The sequence below is a fragment of the Mastigoproctus giganteus genome, chromosome 3 (assembly GCF_048544385.1).
Source record: "Mastigoproctus giganteus isolate SK-2022 chromosome 3, ASM4854438v1, whole genome shotgun sequence".
In the NCBI taxonomy this organism is placed as follows: Eukaryota; Metazoa; Arthropoda; class Arachnida; order Uropygi; family Thelyphonidae; genus Mastigoproctus; species Mastigoproctus giganteus.
This window is the reverse complement of record NC_143577.1, coordinates 158,674,320-158,696,291: the sequence shown is the minus strand read 5'-3', so window position 1 is coordinate 158,696,291 and position 21,972 is coordinate 158,674,320. Positions and strand designations below refer to the sequence as shown.

Genomic DNA, 21,972 nt, shown 5'->3' with positions numbered 1-21,972 from the left:
CTGAGCAGTGCCACTTGGCTCTAACCAAGCCTGAGTGTCTCTAAAGTTTAAGAATCACATTATTGTGAAAGCATAATTTCTTTACGCAGCTGTAATCGCTAAACGAATTTTTCCACACACACACACCTTAAAACTTCATACATCCAGGGCTGGATTTGCGCATGGACGCACAAAGCATTTTAAAAGGCTACATGGCACCGTGAAAATCGTACTTAATAATTTTTAAATATGTAGAGATTCAAACGATAGGAATAGGTATATTCATTTATTCCAGTGGAGAAGTTCTGCAAAAGAAAGATACTTAAGGAGCCCTTGGTTTACGCCGGAGTTAGGTTCCTTGAGATGCCGGCGTAAATGAAACCCGAATTATAATGTATTTTAATGCGAAAGACATTCAGGTGTACAAAAATTGAGACTTACTCTTTTATAAAATAATACAAAAATTTTAATATTTAATTTAACACGAACACTATATACATGCATTTTTATCACATTTGTTTCGTGATAAAATATAAATAAGTAGGCATTGCCCATGAGAGCAAGGTGTGGTTGTGGATCATCAGGGTCGACTGGCTTATCTTCTGCCGTCTTTGGATCAGTTGGAAGCTCTTCAGATTTCTTTTTAAAATAAGAATGGAGGGTTGTTTGGATTGCTTGACACCTCTCCTGCAGAACATGGTGGTAAGGCTGCAACGCTGCATTGGTGCTTTTCTAATAGAACAGCTCCCTTCCCAGTCAGAGGTTACTGACACGTCTCACCTCTGTGTGCCAGGGAGAATAATGGAATCATTATTTAAAGAAGTAATGCAAGATCATATTAATAGGAGTGGAGTCGTTGGGCAATCGCAGTATATGGGTTGATTAAAGGGAGATAATGCTCACAAATCTCATTAGCTACTATAAGGTTGTCACAAAGGAACTGGATGAAAATAATTTTGAAATCGCATGTTTAAATTATGCTCATTAAAGCCTTTGATACTGCACCACATATACGCTTGTATAAATTGGAGCAGTGTGGCATGGGGGAAGGGTTACTACTTGGAATAACGTGGTGGTTAAGTGGTAGTAAACAATGGGTGGTTATAAATATCCACTGCTCTTCATCGACTAATGTGATGAATGGAGTACCACAGTAGTTGGCGTTGGTCCCCTTTATTGTTTTTGATGTTTATTAATGAGATTGATGTATTTTAATTTTAATGTTTCAGTTTGCTGATTATACAAAGTCGGGCATAGTTGTTAATGATATCAATCAGGGTATGCTGCTTCAAGAGGATCTAGATAAATTTAGCGATGGGCTGTAAAATGTCAATTGAGGTATAACAGTAATAAATGCAAGATACTGTATTTGGATAGCAGTAATCCCAGAATAACACATCCTTTGAGTGGTACTGAACTCAGAGTAGTGGAGTATGAAAAGGTTCTAAGAGTGGTTGCACAGTCTGTCGTGAAATTCCTTCAGCAATGCAAACAAGCTGCTAGAACAGCTCATGGGTGTTCTGTCAATGACATACAGGAATTTTTCTAGCAGGGACAAAGAGGTGATCATCCCGTAGTAAAAGGCAATAGTTAGGCTACATTTAGAATAGTGCATCCAATTTGAATACTTCCTTGACCAGTGGAATAGATGTGCAGACATTTGCTTTCAGCGAAAAAATAATCCATCGTTGGAATAAACTTCCACCTAGTGTTGTGGACGTGAGTAGTTTGAATACATTTAAGTAAGGTTTGGAGAAATTATTTCGAGGAATGGGCAAATGAATTTTTTTTGCTGATGCTGCAATAAACCTTACATCATATTGCCAAAAATAATACTAAGGTTTTGCATCTGAGAAACAGAAATCCAGGGGTAGTGGTGTTAAAAGTGGACCAGGACGAAAAAAAGGCTTCGGGGGGGGGGGGTTATGATTCTGTCAAGCATGAAATTTTCCATATAATGTGACCAAGTGACTAGGAAGGCACCTGATATATAAAATTTACACAATTAGAGAAAATGATGTCATTGTCCTCCTTGACGAGACCACATTTACAATATTTTGTTCAGGTCTTGAAGCCAGATTTGAAGAAAGGCAGAGCTTTTTATACCGGGTTCAGAGGACAACTAGATTGCCGAGCGGGGGTACTAATCGATGCCCATGTGAAGAACGACTTAGAAGGAGATTATCAAGTTTGGCAACTAGACATCTTTGGGGTAGGGGACCTGATAGAGATATAAGACCCTGAAGGAGCCTTATATAATTTTAGGGAGTAACAGAAGGCTAGACTCACGAAGTTTACTTTCCTGTAGCGTGTTGTAGATCATTGGAATGAATTGCCTGCAAGAGTGGTCGGGGTAGATAGTTTACTAAGGTTCAAAGCGGAATTCGATAGGCAATTTTTGGCAACGGGGAAGGTAAATATGATATATATTTTTGGCAGAATCTTCCTGGCTTAATTTAGCCATTATAATACTAAATACTAATATGCTCCAACCAAAGTTAAATTTTCACCTCACTCCACCACAAAAGAATGAATGCATAGCCTTCCTTGACCATTGGAAACAATACTTAAAGTCGTGTAAGTTAGTAAAAGTGCATCATGTCTACACGCAGTCAGCTACTAAGTGACTAGAAATTGGCATCATTAAGTTGTTTCTTAGGTAAATTTACCCACTGGTCTTTAAAGGCCTTCTGACTGATTTTAACTGTATTTAGTCCACTCTGAAGTTCCTTGAAAAGATCCTCTTTCCTAAACTGACATTTACCACAAGCTCTTAGCAAAGCAGTTTCACTATGCTCTACTAAATAGTTTGGCAGTCACTAATCTTGTAGCTAACGACAGCAGTTTGAAGGCATTTTAAAACAAGAAGGAAGTGGTAGTCGGTTACTTAGACATCCGAGCGGCCTTTGACAACTTTGAACAGACAAACTGACCATAGAACGCATGCAGTTAATGGACATATGTATGGATGGATTAGATTGTCCTCGGGTAACATTAATATTGCAATTTTTTTTTTATTCCTTTCTGGGTCTACGAAGTATGAACATAAACTTCGTGAACTGACTTTGTAGCTTGAAATTGCTGCCCGTAACGAGTTGGACTTGTCGCAAAATTTTTGTATTGTATTTTAAAATGAGTGATTTTACTGAGCAGAATTTCCATCAAACTTTGTTCCAAATTAGAGAAAAGGCAACAGACATCCACAAAGTATTAAAAATAGCTTTAGGAAAGATGTGTGTCGTTCGAAGACTTATCAGTAGTTCGCAAAGTCAAAGAGGGCCATTTCTCCATTGAATATGAACCTAGCTCTGGCCACCCGTCAACTTCAAAAACTAATGATTCAGTTTCTTGGGTTACTTACGTGATCAGGAGTGACTGACGTTTAACTATCCGCGAAGTTGTCAGTGAAATTGCTATTTCTTATTGGACATATTACTCAGTTTTAACACAAGATTGTAATTTAAAGCGTTTCAACCAAGTTTGTGCTTCGCATCATCACTGATGATCAAGAAGAGCGGGGAGTTCTTGCATGTCTGGATCTTTGTTGCTGACCTATACTTCGCTTCTTCCATTATTACTGGCGACGAATTGTAGGTATATTGCTATAACCCAGAAACAAACCTGTTCTCTCAATAGAATACTCCATCTACTCCAAGGCCCTAAAAAGTAAGACAATCTTGATCAAATGTGAATACGATACTTATCGTGGTTTTTTTTTTTTGAGTCACAGGGTATTGATCATTATGAATTTGTCCAGCATGATTAAATAGTGAACCAGGAATACTGAAAAACAGTTTTGTAGCGATTGCACGATGATTTGGAGGAAACGACCGGAAAAAAGGCTTCACTGGAATTGACATTTCCATTCAAGAATTTATTGCGAAACACTCCATCACTGTGGTTCTCGAACCACTCGCCATACTTATCAGATTTTAATTCCCAGTGATTTTTTTTTTTCCAAGCTTAAGCCTGCTTGAAAGATCACAGATTTGCAACGATTGAGGAAATTATTCAAAATGTTTCATAGGAACTATTAGCAATTCCAAAAGAAGCCTATGAGGAATTATTGGAGAAGTTGGAAAAGCTTTGGAATCGGTGTATATAATGTCAAGGAGAATACTTCTCCAGAATAATTAGCAGATAAGCATTAATCATAATGCCTCAAGTACATTTATCGCTATAAGCTTAATTTCCTAAATATTAAGTCATTGTTCGAAGTTTTTGATTATATCTCGTGACCTACTAACTTTTTCGATCTCTGTTACAAAACAGAACTTTCCACTTTAGGCACAATAATAAGTGTTAACGGTGAGCAGGTTACAGCAGGTGTGCCTTGGTGTCTGATCTCCTGTTCTCAGCTTTGTTTTTTCCTTTCGTGTCTTCCAGAGAAGACGTAATAATTTATGCGACTACACCAAGATGCTAAGAACCACCTTGTTAACGATTCTTGTTAATTTCCACTCCAATACAGATACTACTTCAGGTTTGTAGTTATGCCTATATCGAATATCACGTATCATAGAAATCTTGGCGTCCTTTTTTCTCTCAAAAGTTAAGGTTCAACCACTATGTTAATTTCCATTGTGAAGAGATCAATTTCTCGAGAAGGTAGTACGAGATTATCGTAATATCCTACCGAGTGTCCTTTGTCACACTGGGTTCGTTGTATTTCTGTGCGTTGTTGCACTCTGGTGGTACCATCACACTTCTGTTTCAAGATATCACCAACGCCCAACTTTGTATGGTGTAAGATGTTCAGCATTTCTCTCGGCTCTCGTGGGTATCACAGTTGGTAGGATCGCCGTCCTCCCCACACCGGGTAGAAAAGACCTGAGTTCGAGTCCCGTCGATGACGGGAGGAATTTTTATGGGCTTTTTTCACAACGTGGCTGAGTTAGTCAGTCTCAGGAGAGGGTAGCATGGTGTTTTCTCCCGAAACTCCGGGTTTTCGTTCAGCAAACAGAACACACAATTTACAGACAATAACACACGGAGCAATGTGGCGTTAGTCGCTGATGCTCCTGAAACCGTACTACAACAACGACACTCCTCTCGACATCAGTGAGCCCGGCTCTGCGTGTCATGACGAGAAAAAGTAACGTTTCCTCAGTAGGCCTTCCGTATATACGCCTCCGTAGCCGAGTGGTCAGGAGTGGGAGTGCAGTAGCACGCGTTCTTTGAGTAGACCGGGGTTCAAGCCCCTGACTGCTGAATACGGTCGATCTGCCGACCAGCGTGGCAGATTATGGTCCATTTCCCTCAGCGTGAATTGTTGAGGAGGCTTCCATCCTGCAGTGGGTTGATAATGGCTGCACTTTTTTATATACACTGTGCTGCCACTTTATTAGATACACCTACCTAGTAGCGTGTTGAGCCTCCTTTAGCCTTCAAAACAGCCTGAATTAGTCTAGGCATGGATTGAATAAGATGCTGAAATGTGCAGGAATGAAGTACCATGCAGACATGCGTGTGTCACGCAGTTCGTTGAAATTCGACGGTGGTGTAGGTCTGCAGCGAACAGCCCTTTCCAGCTCATCCCAAAGATGTTCAATAGGATTGAATTGAGATAGAATTCAGATCTGCGGACTGATTGGGCCACTGCAGCAAATAAAAGGTATTGTCATGTTCCTGGAACTATTCCATAGTGATTCGGGCTTTGTGCACCGGTGCACTTGGTCAGCAACGATGTTTAGGTACGATGTGGCATTCAGACGTGAATCTATGGGTATCAATGGACTCAACGTGTGCTAAGAAAACATTCCCACTACCTTGCACAGTAGTCGTCAGACATGACTGATTCATGTTGTTTTCGCCAAATTCTGACCTTCCATCAACATGATGCACCAGGAACTTCGACTTGACAGACCAATCAACTGTTTTACAATCCTCGATAGTTCAGTGCTGGTGTTGCTGTGCCCACAGGAGGCGTGCTCTCTTTTTCTTCATTGATAACAAAGGTACGCGATATGGCCGTCGGCTGTTGTAGCCCATTCGCGACAAAGTGCGACTAGTGGTCACTTGCGATATTTTGTTCTGCGCACCAAGGTTGTATTCTGACATTATGTGCGACGTTGTGGCCTGTCTGTTTGTTGCACAATTCTAGCCATCCTCCTCTGACCTCTCTCATCAACAAGCGATTTTCTTCCACAGGAGTGCCGTTGAGAGGATGTTTTCTGTTCGTTGCACCATTTTCGACACGCCCTTGAGATTGTGGTGAGTGAAAAGTTCAGGGGAACTGCCTTTTCAGAGATGCTTTGTCCAGCACGTCTTGCACCTACTAACATGCCACTTTCGAAGCCGTTAGGTCACTCCTTTTCCCCATTCTTGTACGGTTGGTACACTTAACTGATACTAGAAAGGTTGTTCCGCTGCTTTTATATCCACAACTGTGGTCATGTGACTTGCAACGTTGTGGGACAAACCATTTGCGTGCACAGCACGGGTGTACCTAATAAAGTGCCGCACAATGTATATAGCAAGGATCATTTGTTTATCCGAGAAGCCCAAATGGACTATGTAAATGAGGTATGATCTGCTTTTATATTCTGATATCCGGCTACATGTTGGAGGATTATATACCACTATATAGGGAAAGGGCTAAAAGCAACCTCACTCAGTCTTGATCAGAGCCGCATTCTATGTACTGTCGAGATTTTAACCATCAGTATCTCTGTGCAGCTCAGCCAGAACAGCATACCCAACCTTCAGATCTGTCTTTCCATTCTTCTTACATTTCAACCGTCTCTATACGTTATATTCACTGAGTGGCCATTTTATTCGTTATATACATATACCTAATAAAATAAAGAATAGTGAGCATGTTTCTTTCCGTACTCAGGACACCTTAGATTCTTCGTGGCATTGGCTCAACGCGGTGTCGAAGGCATGTCACAGGATTGCTGGTCCATATTTGCTTATTGCTTCCCACAGTTGTTACAAATTGATTGGTTGCGGATCCCCGCTCATTCCTCCTAATCCACCAGGTGCTCAATTTGATTGAGATTTAGTGGAAATTGAGATTTTGGAGAGGCCAGAGCAGAAGACTGAATTCACTGTCAAGAATCCATTCGCAGATGCACATACCTGCAGCCATGAATGGATGTACTCCGTCGGAAACAATTTACAGATAGCCTGTAACACCTAAATATTGCCAGACTAGTGTGAAGGGGGCGCAGTGTGCACCAAGAAAACACAATCATACCATTACGCTGTCACCACTGTCTGCATTGTTGATACCTGGCAGGATCGGTCCATCGTTGATACCACCAATTCATACTTTTTTCACAATAACCTGGTTTTCCCATCAGTGTGAAACAGCAGTAACCGAAATTCGTCCCAACTGGTAACGTTTTCTAATCCTTCAGTGCCCAGTGTTGGTGTTTCTGAATAATCTGTAACCGCGCCTGTTTGGTTTTATTGACAGGAATGAGCCTTTGTTCAGTCGTTGGCTGTGATACCTAATGCGTGGAAAAGTACGAAGAGTTGTGTATTGTGAAATTCCTCTTTGGTTATCACTGTTTTAAATGGGTTGTTATGTGTTTGTAGCCTTTCTCTTATGCTTAAAGTTTTGTGGCAGGAAAAGAAAGCTCGTTGAAAGGCCTCTCAGGAGCGGCCCTAGGGTTTTTGGCGTCCCTATGCAGAAATGTATTTGGCGCCCTTGAGATTCTTTTATTAAATATTATAATAAAAATTTTGAATTTTGGTGCCCCCTATGCCCTGCTTATCAGGCTTACCGTGTTCCGTCGGTCCCGAGGCCTCTGTTGGATTCTCGTCAACGAGCTGTTTCCGACCACCGGATCGCCGTTTCTGGATGCTATTTGCTGTTGGCCCAACCTCGGTACCTGAGAAACACGGCTGAGTTAGTCGGTCTGAGGCGTAGATAGCAAGGTTTTTCCCCCAGAAACTGTGATTTTTTTCGTGTGTTCTCTGGTCGATTTGCCTGTTTTGCTGCCAAATCGACCAGAGAACACATGCAACATGCAATTTACAGAAATAATACCTATATGGGCATATATAAGAAATTATGGGTGGTAATATAATAGTTTTTTTTTTTTTTTTTTTTTGAGTAGGATACAGCATATCCGGAATGGCCTTCACTACAAGTAGTATGATGTCGCTTTTCAAGAAAGAGGATGCCAATGTCAGTATGTTAGAGCCATCCTTTAAAACAAAAAAAAAAAAAAAAAAAAAAAAACTCACGGATCAAAGTGGGTTCAAACTCAGGGAACGAAGTGGTCACAGCGTTGGATACTCACGATTCAACTCTCTATCATTGGTGAAGTTTTTTTTCTCAACAAACACTTCAATGGTTCATGATTAGATTTGTCGCCTCTCTTGGTTTTACGTGGAGTCTTTGGGGTTTAAGCATGTAATGTGTAGGCTTGTGGGTTTTGTTGTAATTGGTATGTTATATACATTGATTTAGAATGTATTTCACACTTCGTGTATATATTTACATACATATACATTGAGTTGGCTTTGCATTATCAATACCTACCTAGTATCTCGTGGCGCAACTTTTTGCCCGTTATATAACCTGTATCCATCTTATCATGGATTCCAAAAAAAGTGTTGCTGCAGGGTGTGCTGTGGTAGCGCTGCTCACTCGTTGCACATTGTCGCGTCGAATGTCCTTTTCTAGTAGTATCAAACATGCTCAGTGGGGTTGAGATGGGATGAGTTGGACGGAGATGGGAGGATGGAGAATTCATTGTCATCTTCCTGAAACCATTTAGCAATCTGCTTGCCTTGTTGATAGGCGCCGCAGTTTGTCTGGATACACTGTCATCATACTTGGTTGGCGAAGATAAAAAGTTTGGCTTTTCTGTCGAGCCGCTGAACAGCGGTGATCAGAGGATCAGGATATGCCACGAAAACAGTCCCCATACCATACTACCACCGCCTCCAGCCTGCCGAACGCCAACATCAATAGGGCACCTAGGTGCCATGGCCTCACGTTGCTTTCTCCACATGCCAAGGCCCATCAGCATGATAGATATGGAGACAGGATTCATCAGACCAGTGACAGATTTCCACATGTCTGTGGTCCAGTGTTGGTACTGATGTGGCTGTGCAAGGCGCAGTTTCTTGTGTATCGCCGTGAGAATGGGTACCTCTGATGGCCATCGACTGTTATAACTTATACGAATTAATGTCTGGCGCATAGTTCATCTCTGGCCTTAACAGTGAACTGTGACATATAACAATGTACAATATGTGGAAAACCTCTGGTGCCGTTACACACGAACACACTACACTTTACAGTTCATGTGGTTATTGGCATGCAATTCTCACGTACGTTGTACTCTGTGGTTAGTTGGGCCACTGTGCTGCGCAGTAGCTGTGTACGAGACACACGACGCTCACCACCACGTGCGTTGAGCACAGTGGCTGTCGCACTGTGACCTTGAATGTGACCGCTGTTTAACTAGTCACAGTATACTCGTGGCATCACATGACGGAAGCACATAACCATGTTGGCTGTTGTGAAAATACTGTCAACTGCACGTCTTGCTCCTACAATCATTCTACTTTCCTAGTTGGAAATATTTCTACGCCAATCCATTCTTCCTCGTCGACTGATCGCCACGTGTGCGAGCTACAATCTTATATCAACCGTTCCCGATTTTGAGCCTTCACCAGCACCACAGAACAGCTCATTCCTGCACATAGGGATGTTGCTAATCAAAGCCAACTTAGTAACGAAAGAAATTGTTTCGAAAAGGAGACCTTTTGACCGGCAGACTTCAGAGACGAAGATTACAATTAAGGTATGAGGGGTGGTCAAAAAATTCTGAGAACAGGGTATATAAAATATATTCATAAATTATAGACTAAGTTATTTTGGTAGCTTAATATCTTACAAAATAACGTGAAAAAATTGTCTTATGCAATCTCTAAAATTTAATTTTTTATGTTGATAGGTGGAAGAAGATCGAATATTGTTCTTTAATAAAATTTTGACCAAAGAGGGCAGAAATGTTAAAGAAATCCATGTATCTATGACTGGAGTTTTGGGGAAGTAATACCTAGTTGCAAAATTGTTGGCAATGTTTGAGAGGACAGGAGTCAGTTGAGGATGATCCAAGGTTTGATAAGCCATCTGAAGCAATCAACTCCGAAACAGTTGTCATCATTAAAGGGAAAAAAATTAGAAAACAGAGGAATTGACGTGTCCGATTTTGAAAAAGTACCTGACATTTCCATGGGAGCATTTTAACAATAATACATGAGCGCTTGGAATGTCCAAAGTTTATGCAAAATGGGATCCAGAAACCTTTTCATTCATGAAGAACATTAAAGGGTGCAGTCATCAGTATAGAATTTAAAATTAATTCTTGCTAATCCAGATAGATTTTGTTCAGTTTGATGACTGATGCTATCGAAACTTGGGTATATTTTTATGATGCGGAATCGAAATTAGAAAGCATGCAGTGAAAGCAGAAGGGATTTCGAACTGAACAAGTCCATGTGGATTTGGTCTTGTCTTGTTATACGTTGTACTCTGTCGTGAAGTTGGGCCACTGTTGGGAAACTATTGTGGTACGACGAGACACACGACGCTCACCACAGGCGCCGTGTCTCGTTTGCCTCAATTTTCTTGGCTCAAAAGGATTGTTGTGATTACCTTGCATCTAAAACCACAATAACAGGAGAATATTAAGCGAGCCTTTTGCCAAAGTTAAAAATAGCAATCGGGAAAAAAATACGAGGAAAGTTGGGTGAACGTGTTTTGTTTATTCACGCATGCCAGTGCACCCATGCACAAAGCCCGGTCGCACAGGCTAAAATTCATGGATGTGGATTTGAACAATTAAACGCCCTCCCCTATTTGCTGAGATCTGACCCCAAGTGACTAATGTTTGTTCCGAAACTTCGTATCATCCTCTTGGAATTCATTTTAAATATGGAATTAAAAGTAGTTGTGGAAAACCTAATTTACCCTTCCAATGAATTCGCCCTTCCGGGTGAATACGTTAAAAAACAGAGACAAAAAAAAAAAAAAAAAAAATTATCAGTGTCTTTAACACTCTGTCCCTAAAACTTTGTGACCACTCCTCGTAGTTGCATTCGTGGAATGGTCACGAACGACCAACTTGTGTATCTGAAGAAATTATTTGATGCTTGTATCGTGTACCACAATGTTATTAACCAGAATTGCAATCTTTCCCACTATATGAATTACTTTAAAAATAATCATCACAAATTGACCTATCGCATTTTTTTTGCGTCTGTCTCTATTTTAAATAAATTACCCTAGTTATAGAATAATTATAATAATATTTTAATTAGAGGAACACACTAGGTTAGTAGGTACTTAAAAATGACAAACTAAATCGGGCACATATTTACTGAGGAATTGATCTTTGCTGAAAATTATATTTTATTTTTATTGCTCCGCACTTCGATCGATATTTTATCGACCCCAGTTTTAAACTAGGTTGTTGATCAGGTCTTAAAATAGAAATTACAAATTTATACGAATAAACAGTTATCGCCAAAGCCTTTTTAGTAATTAGAAAGTAATCCATAAAATGTGTATTTTATGCAAAATTTTCAGTATTGCTTTCATAATCTCCTCCCCCTTCCTAAGTAATCTTCAGACCAGGGTTTTGAATACAAGACAACTCCCTTCGTGATATGGAAAGAAAACCATCATGAACTAACGAATATTTTCCAACATATCTGTTGGAAAATATTCGTGCTCTTGCACCGTTGGAAGGACCTTATCAAAAAAAGGAATTAAGAGGCTGGCTTTTTTTCACAACGTGGTTGAGTTAATCGGTCTCAGGAGAGGGTTGCATGGGTTTTTCGTCCAGCAAATCGATCACACAACACACGCAGTGTACAGACATAATATATATACAGCGCAATATACGGCCTAAGTCGCTGATGCGCCTAAAACCCAATCACAACAAAGAGACGTCAGGCCTGTTGGCTGGGTGTTTCATCACCTCCCTCCTGTACTACTACAAATAAATCTGTATTTCAAGGGCTGTGTGAAGCTTCACATTGTCGTAGAGAAACACTGTGCCACGCGTTAAACTATTTGTTCGTTTTGCCCTAAAGCCCTCATCGTAGCTGAAATGTTTCACTGCTGCGATATGCATTGCGTGTAGCATCGTGAGGAAACCAGGCTATCAGCAGTGCACCTTAGTGATCGAGAAAGAATGTTAATGTAATCATACCTGCTCTCGAAGTAGAGTAAATCATTTATGGCGATGTGGGAGAATTATTATTGGTACTCATAACTTTATGAAATGGTAATTCACAGTCAGTATTGTTATCAAACGTAATAAATGTAGTATTAGTAGTGGCAAATGACGCAAGAAGGCAAGCTTATACAGCATCAGACAAAAAAAAAAAAAAAACATTCCACACCACCTATCCATCCTTAACAACAGTTTGTCTAATTCTTATTGGAATTTATTCGAACTACCGAAGTTCACAATAACAGATGGAAATTTATTCTAGCAATCAACTACTATCGGCTGAACGCAAGCTTATCGGGCCGATCCTGCCTCAGCTAGCAAAGTTCCTAAATATCATTGACAAAACATGAGCTGCCCTGGCAGTCTGTCTGCGCTGCTCGGAGAACTCATACTTGACTGTACACTTACCCCAAAGTCTTTTTCATTTTCCACCACCTTGAGTGTAGTACTACACAGTTCGTACGTTAAATCTGGGATTATTACTACCCATATTATTATTACAGTAGCATACCTTGATTACTCTGATTAACTACCCTGCCAACCTTTGTATCATCTGCAAACTTGGACATGAAACATGATATGCCTTTATCGATGTCATTCATAAATATAGAAAGAGACAATGGACCTAGCACTGAATCGTAGAGGAATCTGCTAATAAATTTAGTTCGAGAAGAGCAGTGTCCATTGATAACCACTCTGTCTTCTCCCATTCAACCACCCTTTATCCATAGTAGTAACTTGCCCCACATTGCTCCAATTTGTACAGCAGTATGAAAAGCTTTTCTTAAATATCTGTATATGATGATGTGAAAATTATTTTATGCATTCAATTCCTTGGTTACTGAATCATACACTGGTGTGCAAAACTTAAAGACCAACACTATTTCTAAAGGTTACAACCACAAAATCTTTACTTAAGGTGCTCTTTACTGATGAGAGTGGATTCAGTCTCAGCAGCGATTCTGGACGTCAGGTAATCTGGCGAGAGGTTGGCACATGGCATCACCTCGCAAATATCACTGAAAGGGATCGATATGGCGGTTGAGGTGTTCTCATCTTGGATGGCGGTACTATAACCGGTGCATGCTACTGTACTGAGGTGAGGTAATCCACACACACACATGGGGAAGGTAATCCTTCCCCATGTGTGTGTCTGTTCCGAGGTGCCATTGGCCCCGAGTTCGTGTTTATGGATGATAACGCCACACCCATCGCACTGCAGCTGTTGATATGCTTTTGGAAAGTGAGGATATTGTTCGTATGGATTGGCCTGCCCGTTCCCATTGATCTAAATCCCATTGAACACATATGGGACGCTCTGTGGAGACGTCTAGCGGCACGTCCACACCCACCACTTAACAACATTGTTCTAAGTATGGACAGGCGGTGCAAAGCCTGCATCGACATTAGAGGTTTCCATATCTCCTGCTGAGGACCACCTCTTCCCTTTGTTCCATCTTTGGCAGTGATGCATCTGTATCATAGTGTTATGTTGCCATTTTTGAATAAAGTCCCTCTGTACCGTTTTTTTTTCCGTTATTGTGTCAGCGTTGTTTCCTTCATCATTTCTGTACCTCACGAGGTTCCTTTGGTATGCTTTTCCCATATCCAGGCCACTCCTATGAGAAGCTACAGGTGAAAACCTCATTGGTCCTTAAATTTTGTACACCAGTGTAGTATCCAGTGAAATTGGTCAGACAATTTAACCAATACCTGTGAATGAAATTTAACCGCATTTCTGTCTGGATGGTCTTACATTACTTCCTTAACCAGTGACTCCATTATTTTTCTTGGAACAGAAGTTCAAGTAACAGGTCTGTGATTACTCATGTCATCCTTTGATACCCCTTTTTTTTTTTTTTTTTTGAATCGGCGATATATTCGCACATCGCCATCCAAAGGGACCTCCAATGAATTCAGAGATGCTCTCATAAGTATGGTTGGGGGTTTTGCTTACCTCCTTTACTGTCCCCTTTAATATAATTGGACAGATCGTATCCAACATCAACTGTTGAAGCTAAATAGAAATCACAAAATCATTTATCTTCCAATTAGAATTTGATAAACGTATGGCATCCCTTTCCCTGAAGAAATCCCGATGTGTGAATGTTGATGCAAAATACCTATTCAGTTTGTGAACAGCATGTACGAATTACAATAGATATCCCCGGTTTTAGAGAGCACAATATACGTTACGTATGCGCATATTAAGGAGGTAGTACGCAGCTTATCATATGCTTGGATGTCAAAGGGTAGGGTGGTAGTCGCAGTTTATATTCAAGTGTGCAAGGTGACGCATCGCATTTTTCTCCACTTGAGCGTTAACGGTAAAATGTCGTTGATTAAACGTCGTAGTGTACTTAGTGCACTTTTCTCAAATTTTTAAACTTGGAAAAAGTGCTACAGAGATACTGCAGGCATTACAGAAAGTTCATGGAGATGATGCTTTGAAGAAAACATCAGTTTACGAGCGATTTAACGGATTAAGTCACTTTCAAACTGTTGTTGAGATTGCTCATGAAGTTGGACTGTAGTAGGTTCAGTACGCACAATCCTTACGCAAGATTTAGGGATGTGTCACATGTAAGGTTTGTTCCACGCTTGCTGTCGGGCAATCAAACGGACTTCAGGAAATCGATCGCAGGTGATTTGTTTCATAATTCTACGCAGGATCCCAGCTTCCTAAGAAAGGTTGTCACTGAGCATGAGAGTTGGGTGTTTGCCAACGACCCCGAGACCAAGATGGAATCATCCGAATGTAATGTCCCCAACGCCCAAGAAGTCTTGTGAAACAAAACCCAACGTCAAAATCTTGCTGATAGGTTTTTTCGACAATGAGGGCATAGTGTACCACGAATTTGTGACTAGAGGATAAGCATTACTGCTGCTTACTACGAAGATGACCTCAAAAATGGAAGGATGATTGGATCCTGCACCGTGACAATGTTCCCAGTCACGTAGCTTCAGTAGTTCTTGGCTGTGCAAAAAAATCACAGTCATTTGCAGCAGTCTCCCTACTCCCCTGACCTTGCATTCTCTGACTTCTGGTACATTCAAAAAGTTCCAGGAATTTTACTATAAAAGTTCACTGGGTGAACAGTTGGGCCTAATTCCTGGAACTTTTTGAATGTACCTCGTGTATATATATAAATATATATATAATATAAAAACTGAGTTGGTCTAGATTCTTAAGACGCCAGAAGCTATCGAATGATGCTTTTTACAGTTGCAGTTCCTTGAACAGTACGAATTTATATTCTGAATAGAGATGTGCATAAATGTATATAACTTAACAGGGATTCATTATTTTCTAAGAAAATAAATTTTCATAAAATGAACATTTACTAAATTGATAAAGATCGCCATTTTGTTTCGAAGAACATTTTGTTCTTTATGTCATTATTATATTCACTCCATTTTAGAGATGTACAAATGTTCTGTTTTATTTGTTTAAATATTATACATCAGTTGGGATGAACAAGGCGAGAAGAAAACACTGCACAGAGAAACCAAGATGATTTGTCACAGCAAGAACAGCGATAATTAGGCAACGTTTTGGAAATGTCTCTTTCATTTCACTGGCGTTTTGTCACTTCAGAAAGGGATTAAAAGGAAATTTATAGGACTGTGCCCACGTTTGAACAGCAGATGCGATTACTTTTACTATATGTAATTGCAAGGTTCCTTTGTAGGAAAACAAGATTTCAGGAGTAGAACCAAACGCAGGATTAGAATGGAAATAATGTCATTTCGATGGGGAAAGAGAAAGAGCGGCAAAGTATAGTATAAAATTGGTAAAGAGAGAGAGTTCAGGCATTAAGGGACGAATGTCATCATTTAGTTCTCACAACGAATAAGTACGTGCTTGACAAAATCGGTGTACATTTTTGGGACGCTCCTTCTCGGCTGGAGCAGTATTTTTCAAAAAAATAAGTTTCCATTTCTTCCAGGTAGAGCTATCTTCTTCTGCCCCACGTTATGAACTTTGCTCGAGTTCGTAGTTTGCAGCTCTGCGCTTTATCAGAAGACCCCGTCCGAAATATTCTTTAACACATTATTCACGATGCTATTTGGAAAATAAAGGGATATTGTATTTGTCAGATGGCCGCTGAAGACACACTGGAGGCGAGAGTAGGGGTCGGTACGCCAGGAACAAGTCCAGACAACGAAGGTCCACCTCCCGCTGTCTGATGGTGGCTCTGTAGATACATATAATAGTTATAGTTCTGGGCCGCTGCAGCAGCAGCGGCAGCACTAGCAGGATCGGCAGAAACAGCTGGCGCGAACTGAGCGAACTGTCCGTTGCTCGGCACTGCTACAGAAACGCCGGGATGTGGTGGCCGAAAGCCTACTTGAACCGCCGAGTGTCCTAGTAAGTCGGAAACTGAATGAGAAGACGGCCAACTCCGAATTGTAGGTGCTGCCACTGTTTGCGAAACGCAGGAACCCGCTACTTTAGTCGTTGCTGCCATGTTCAACGCTACGGAGTTGGAATGGGCCGGAATTGGTGTTAACGGTGGCGTAGCTGATGGCACCGTACAAGGATAAGGATAAATAGGGTTGTACAGGTGGCGCGGATCTTTGACATCTGCTTCGTAACTGTGACCGTTTAGGTGGCTCGAGACACCGATCTTATTTCGGAGGATACGGCTGATGCTACTCACGGAAGGAACATTGTACTTGTCGCAGATCCCGTCTGCTAAGAGCCGATCCCTAATCTCCCAAGCGAAAATGCCAGGATCTTTCTGTTTTAGTTCCCGGATGTAGGCCACGACCTTTGGTGTGGTGACCCGTGGTTTGCTGCCTCCAATTGCTCCCGGAAGAATTGACCCTGTCTCGTGGTAACGCGCTAGTATCTTAGACACGCACCCGTGGGACACTCGTAGCTGTCTGCTGATGTCACATGGCCTTACTCCTAGTTGGGCTAGTTCGACAATTCGTAGACGGATAGCGTTTGGCAGCGGCCGACCGTTCACGAACACACCCCCTAGCTGGTTGACCTCGCCGTATGTCTGAGTCTCTAAAAGAAATGGAAATGATTTGGATTAATTATGGTATTTAAATAATATTGTTCATAGAAAAAAACAATGAAGAGTCAAATATTGAAATTATCTGCATTGTCAAATACCAAGTGAAAATTAAAGTTAATTTTGTTTTTGATAACAAAAACCAGTACCCTTAGGGTGATGTTAATGGAGCTCTACACAATTTAAGCAAGAAATCGAATTTTATCAATAACTTCATGAAGTTAAAAACAAAAACTCTGCGAATTAAAATAAATGTCACGGCATATGGAAGAAAATGTTGAATATAAATGGACTCAAACCAGTTGCCATAAAAAGTTGTTTCAGAAGTGTTTCTTGCTGCTGCTGTACTAAATGAAGTAAGACGGTGAGATAAAATAGACCGGGATTTTATAAGGCAATGAAAACACTGAGGATTAGCTTTGAGGAGAGCGAAATGCTCCTTTACCATGGACATTGAAGTTTAAAACAGCTACAGATATCGGGGGAACACACCTTAAAATAATGATTGATATCGGGCTTCGGTTATTGTGACATAAGCTGTCAATGACAGCTTATGTCACAATAGCATCTAATAAAATAAGAAATAATCTTTAAAGATGATTTACCGTTGAAATAATTATATTTAATAATTTTTGAAAGTGATTCGCTATAAAAAATCCATTTATTTGTTGATATAAATACCGAGTACAGCAATCGCTGTTACCTGTAGTTACTAATAACAGAGATCAAATTGACCTGTTTAGGATTAATAGCCAAATAAGTGATCCCTGGGGGGGGGATCCGAAGAGATGGACACTGCTCATTATATGCATCACGAATGAGTTGCATAGCGACAAAAAAAAAGAAAAAAAGATGCAAACTTGCCTGTCACATTAATTCTGAAAGGTAAGTTGTTTAACACTTTTTTTTTTCCCCTCTGTCATTTCTGGAAGCCGAGATATAGGCGATTGTGTATGGAGTAGACTGCGTGCAGACAGACAAGAGGATAGTTTTTTTTAAATCTGGTACTTTCTTAAATCGACGGACCCTCAAAATATCATTTTATTTTGGAAGTACGCGGGTAAAGCTAGAAACGAAAAGAGACCCAATGGCAGAAGAAACCATTCATATGGATCTGTCCAGCTCGTGAATTATTATTATTATTTTTTAAATAATACAAATTATACTTGGCAGAGTGCATCAGTTCTGCAAGCTGAGTACCATGATATCCTAATATTCAACCTGTTATATTCACGTACACTCAGTGATCACTGAATTATAACCATCTACTTAATACCGTATCCACCAGATGTTAATCTATTGGCGTTAATACCTAGGCGATGTTAGATGTAAATCTAGTGGAGTCAATTGGGTCATTCGTAGGGATCTGCAGTCATGCTGCAGATCTGCAGTCATACACCCCATTCCGTACGAAAAGTACGGAATGGGGTGTATTGGACACGCTTCCCACAGATGTTAAATTATTTGAGGTCACGCGAATTTGGAGGCCAATCACTAGCGTAGCGAGGGTTGTCGATGCCGTGGGGCAACGTGTCTTCCTGGCGCCCCTGAATGTTGATACTTTTATAGATGATTTTCTTTACATATAAGAACTTTTCCTGAGTTTGCACCCCTGAAGCTCGGCACCCGGGGCACCCCCCTCCCTTTGCACCTCTCTCTACGCCTCTGAGGCCAGTGAAGATGAGTATGTCTTCACTGCGTTCCTTGAACCACTCGTGCACAATGTGAGCCTGACGAGACGGTTCATTTTCGTCTTGGAAGATCTTGTTTCTGTCCAGGAAAAAATGCAACATAGCGGGGTGCATGTGGTCTCCTAAGAGCTGCTGGTGGACCTCACCAGAGAAACGGTTCGTATGCACCACGGATCTTAGTTCTTCCCAGCAGAGCATGTCCCATATTAAGCAATCACCACCTCTTGTCATGGAGAAAGCAAATGAATATAAACCCCATTATGCCTGGCATTTGCGGATTATGAAAAGGAATTTGACTCCATACAGCATAAGGCAATGTTTCGGGCATTGGAAACACAAGGCATAGGTTCTCCATATATTATGATTTTGAAGAAAATATACGAGAACGCTATCTCCTTTATTAGACTAGACAAAGACAGTAGCAAATTTAAAATTGAGAAAGGAGTTCGACAAGGAGACACAATATCTCCGAAGCTGTTTACTGCTGCCCTTGAGGAAGCTTTCAGAAGATTAGACTGGTCGCAGAAAGGAGTCAATGTGAACGGAGAGTACCTAAACCATTTACGATTTGCAGATGACATTGTGGTCATAAGCCACGATCCCAAAGAATTAGAGGAAAATCTTAATCAGTTATGCACAGTTAGTAAGGATTTTGGACTAAAGATGAATATGGCTAAAACAAAAGTAATGATGAACAGGTATGCCACGGAAAGGGAAATAATGATTGAAGGAGCAGTAATTGAAAAGGTGGAGTCATATACTTATCTGGGACAAGTCATTAGCTGTAATAATGATAAATGGCTGGAAGTCAAGAGAAGAATAAATTTTGGATGGATAGCATTCAAGAAATATAGTCACATACTGAAGAGCAATATCCCAGTTTGTCTGAAACGTAAAATAATAAACCAATGTATACTCCCCACCATGACTTATGGAAGTGAAACTTGGGCACTGACCAAAAGAATGGAAGAGAAGCTGAGAACTACACAGCGAAGAATGGAACGAATTATATTGGGAATCAGACTGTTAGATAAGAAGAGAAACACATGGATTAGGCAGCAAAGGACATTCAAGTAAAGGACATTCTTATCAAAACTAAAGAACTAAAATGGTCTTGGGCAGGACACAGCTCGAAAACATGATGAACTAAGAAAATAACAGACTGGTACCCAAGAGGAGCTAGAAGAAAACCTGGAAGAAAACGACGGAGATGGACAGATGAAAGTCACGAGTTCGTGGGTAGTAAATGGATGGCCATCGCACAAAACAGAAGGAACTGGAAAGTTGCTGGAGAGTCCTTCATCCTGCAGTGGATTGAAAATGGCTGATGATAACCTCCTGTCTGGATAGTGGGCACGATGGGGTACATGGACTCGTGTTGCTTGCGCCACGTACAAAGGCATGTTGCACCAGATATCTGGACTCATCTGACCAGCACACTCGTTTCTAGTTCCCCAGTGTCCAACACGCGTGTTCTTGACACCACAGCATTCGCCGTCGACAATGATCATCGGTGAGGAGAAGGTGTCTCTTGGGTCGTCTGCTATGGAACCGCATACTTCTGAGTGTACTGTGCATCGTTCTTTGGGATATTGTTCTTGCATTCCCCATATTGTATTCCTATGTCAGCTATTGCACAGTGAACTGCCATTCAGCCCGTACAACGCGCTACACCCTTCGCTCAACGCGAACATTCACTTTACATAATCCTTTACAGTTTTTTCGGCGGGAGGTGGTTTGACCCCTTCGACACTTTTTTGTACGCCTTGACCACAGTGGGCCGTGAGCAACTGACAAGACGTTTCCAATATGGAACCACCCTAACACTATGCACACTATGGAACCACCCGACGCATGAGCTCTCACTATCATGCTCTTTTGCAACTCTGTGATATCTTTACTACATCCCATAACTGCTGCATTATCACTTTTACTTGCACTACCAGATGAAGATTACCAACTACTCTAGCGTACGTAGCTGTTCTTATTTTTATATTGTGAGCCAAACAGCATAATTCATAATGGAATGGGTGGTCATAATCAGTGATCACAGTGTATATTCAACATTTTTTATACTGTTTCAGAAATTGGTATTAGTCACACAATTCAGAGAAATTGTTTTCATAGACTCAAGTAAAAGTTGAAGTTAAAAGCTGCGTTGCTTCATGGGTAGCACAGTTGATATAATCACCGTCCTTCTCACACCGGGCGGGAAATACCCGAGTTCGAAACCATCGATGACGTGAGTAATTTTTATGGGTCTTTTTCACACCTTGGCTGAGTTTGGCCTGGATAACATGGTATATCTCCCTGAAACTGTTGTTTTTTTTTTTTTTTTTTTCTTCGTTCAGCAAACAGCAAATCTACCAGAGCACACGCACTTTACAGGCATATTATATACGGTGCAATATGGTCTAAGTTGCTAATGCTCCTGAAAAACTACAACAGCCTCGCAATGGGGAATATACACCCATCGATTCTTGTGCACTCTGTTTACATACTTTTTATAATTTTGCGCACTCTGTTCGTATTTTTATCGTTGTTGTACACTCTGCTCATATTTTACAATGTTATGTATCATCACTGTGTACCTCGGCGGAGTGGAACTAACAAGCTGCCCAGGATAACATACTCACATATCCTGCCCATATTAAATAATGCTACGGAAATTTTGAAACATGTAATAGAGAAAGTCAAGAATAGTCAGTAAAAATGGCACGCTTCTGGGGATCAAGGTGGTGGGGTTTCATTCTGTGTTTGTAGGATGGTTTCACTAAGTTCCCTTTTTCTCTCTGCTTCTGGAACTGTAAAGCGATAGAGGTGAAGAGAATGATCTACCAGAATTGCTTTGCGCACAGTGTGTGATAAACAATCTCTTGGTTGCAAGAAACAGCCTTGCTACCACCACCATTCCATTCAAGCTGGGATTGTTCAAACAATTTGTTAAAGTACTGGAACCTAAAGATGACACCTTCAAGCATATACAGTCTGTTTTCAAAATTGTCTGATGCAAAACTTGAAAGGTGGCATATTATTGGTTCACACGTTAAGCAGACTTTGGCC

At 40.8% G+C, this 21,972-nt stretch overlaps 1 protein-coding gene across 1 annotated transcript in view; it reads right to left on the bottom strand.

The window, feature by feature from the left end:
- Positions 1 to 16,276: 16,276 nt before the first annotated feature.
- Positions 16,277 to 21,972, bottom strand: part of LOC150088353 (paired box protein Pax-1-like) — a 176,108-nt gene continuing 170,412 nt past the window's right edge. Inside the window, exon 2 of the mRNA XM_090370734.1 lies at positions 16,277 to 17,211. Within this exon, the coding sequence (XP_090226860.1) occupies positions 16,289 to 17,211 (923 nt within the window). The 3' untranslated portion in view covers positions 16,277 to 16,288. The remainder of the gene's footprint in view (positions 17,212 to 21,972) is intronic.